The following is a 1,219-nucleotide window of genomic DNA, read 5'->3' on the forward strand; positions in this document are numbered from 1 at the left end:
TGGAGCACCAGGTCACGTATCATTGTCAATCAACTTTTACAAGAAACCGTTTTTTTTTCCAACATCACCACCCTGTGTCCTCGTCTGGAGGAGCCCAGGTGGAGTGTGGCAGCCGTGTAGCACGGACATGACTACACGATCATAGGACATTTTAGGTCATATCATTGACCTATTCAAAGAAACATGCTAAGGGTGAATAAATACTACAATGGGCAAACCAGCCAATGTTTAACCCGTTTTTAAGCAGAAATGGGTCATTTAGGTCAGGTCAAGTAAGGTTCACTTTGATTGCTTTTAAAAAGTTAAACATACACACAAGTTAACAACACACACACACACACACACCACTTAAAAGATGTGTTGATTGTGTGTGTGGTGTGTGTGTGTGTGCGTGTGTGTGTGTGTGTGTGTGCATGCGTGAGTGTGTGTGGTTGTGCGTCTTCAAAACAGAAACCAAAAAAGAAATAAAAAGAGCCCCTGGATCAGAAAGTGCATCAGATTTTTTTTTTTCTCTCAACGGTCGTTTATCTTTGAGCGACAGCTTCGACGCCCCAAACTGCTTTTCACAAGCCGCTGGAGGAGGAAGAGGGGGGGGGGGGGGGGGGGGAGGAGGAGGAGAGCAGAGCGCGGGCGGGGCGGAGCGTACCGTACATCTTGCCTTCGTCCGACAGGATGATCTTCCGCCGGCCGCAGGGGGGGTAGATGGCCAGCGCCTCCTGGAAGCTCTGCTCGATGTCGGGGCTCCACACGCCCTCCGCATCGTTCTCCAGGGGCTTGTCCAGACCCTCGCCCAGGTCCTCACTCCCGCCCCCGGGCGAGGGGGCCGGTGCCCACTCTGCAGACGTGGTGGGGGTGAGGGAGAGGCCCCGATAGAAAGGCGGCGGTGGCGGCGGTGGTGGTGGTGGTGGTGGTGTGGGAGGGAAGGGAGAGGGAGTGAGGGAGAGGGCCGGGGGGGGGGGGGGGGGGAGAGAGAGAGTGGAGGTCCAATGGGTGTTCAGGCAATGGTGCGTTGTCAAGGGGGGGAGGCGGAGGGGGGGGCTGGCAGTGGGAGGTCGGTCCTGAAAGGAAATAATTCAAAATGAGTTGGTCATTTTTGGAAGTGATAGTGAAGATCCAGCAGGCAAATTGAAGTCATACATGCATATCATATATCATATATCATACATGCACTACAAATAATTAAATAGATATTGACTCAAAGTAGAAAAGTTACATTAAG

The 1,219-nt window shown here is 52.3% G+C and overlaps 1 protein-coding gene across 1 annotated transcript in view; it reads right to left on the reverse strand.

Annotated features, from left to right (window-relative positions):
- Positions 1-778, reverse strand: part of tead4 (TEA domain transcription factor 4) — a 24,266-nt gene extending 23,488 nt beyond the window's left edge. Inside the window, exon 1 of the mRNA XM_084477380.1 lies at positions 647-778. Within this exon, the coding sequence (XP_084333506.1) occupies positions 647-653 (7 nt within the window). The 5' untranslated portion in view covers positions 654-778. The remainder of the gene's footprint in view (positions 1-646) is intronic.
- Between the last annotated feature and the right edge of the window lie 441 nt (positions 779-1,219).

This window comes from Micromesistius poutassou (genome assembly GCF_964030765.1).
Source record: "Micromesistius poutassou genome assembly, chromosome: 13".
Classification (NCBI taxonomy): domain Eukaryota; kingdom Metazoa; phylum Chordata; class Actinopteri; order Gadiformes; family Gadidae; genus Micromesistius; species Micromesistius poutassou.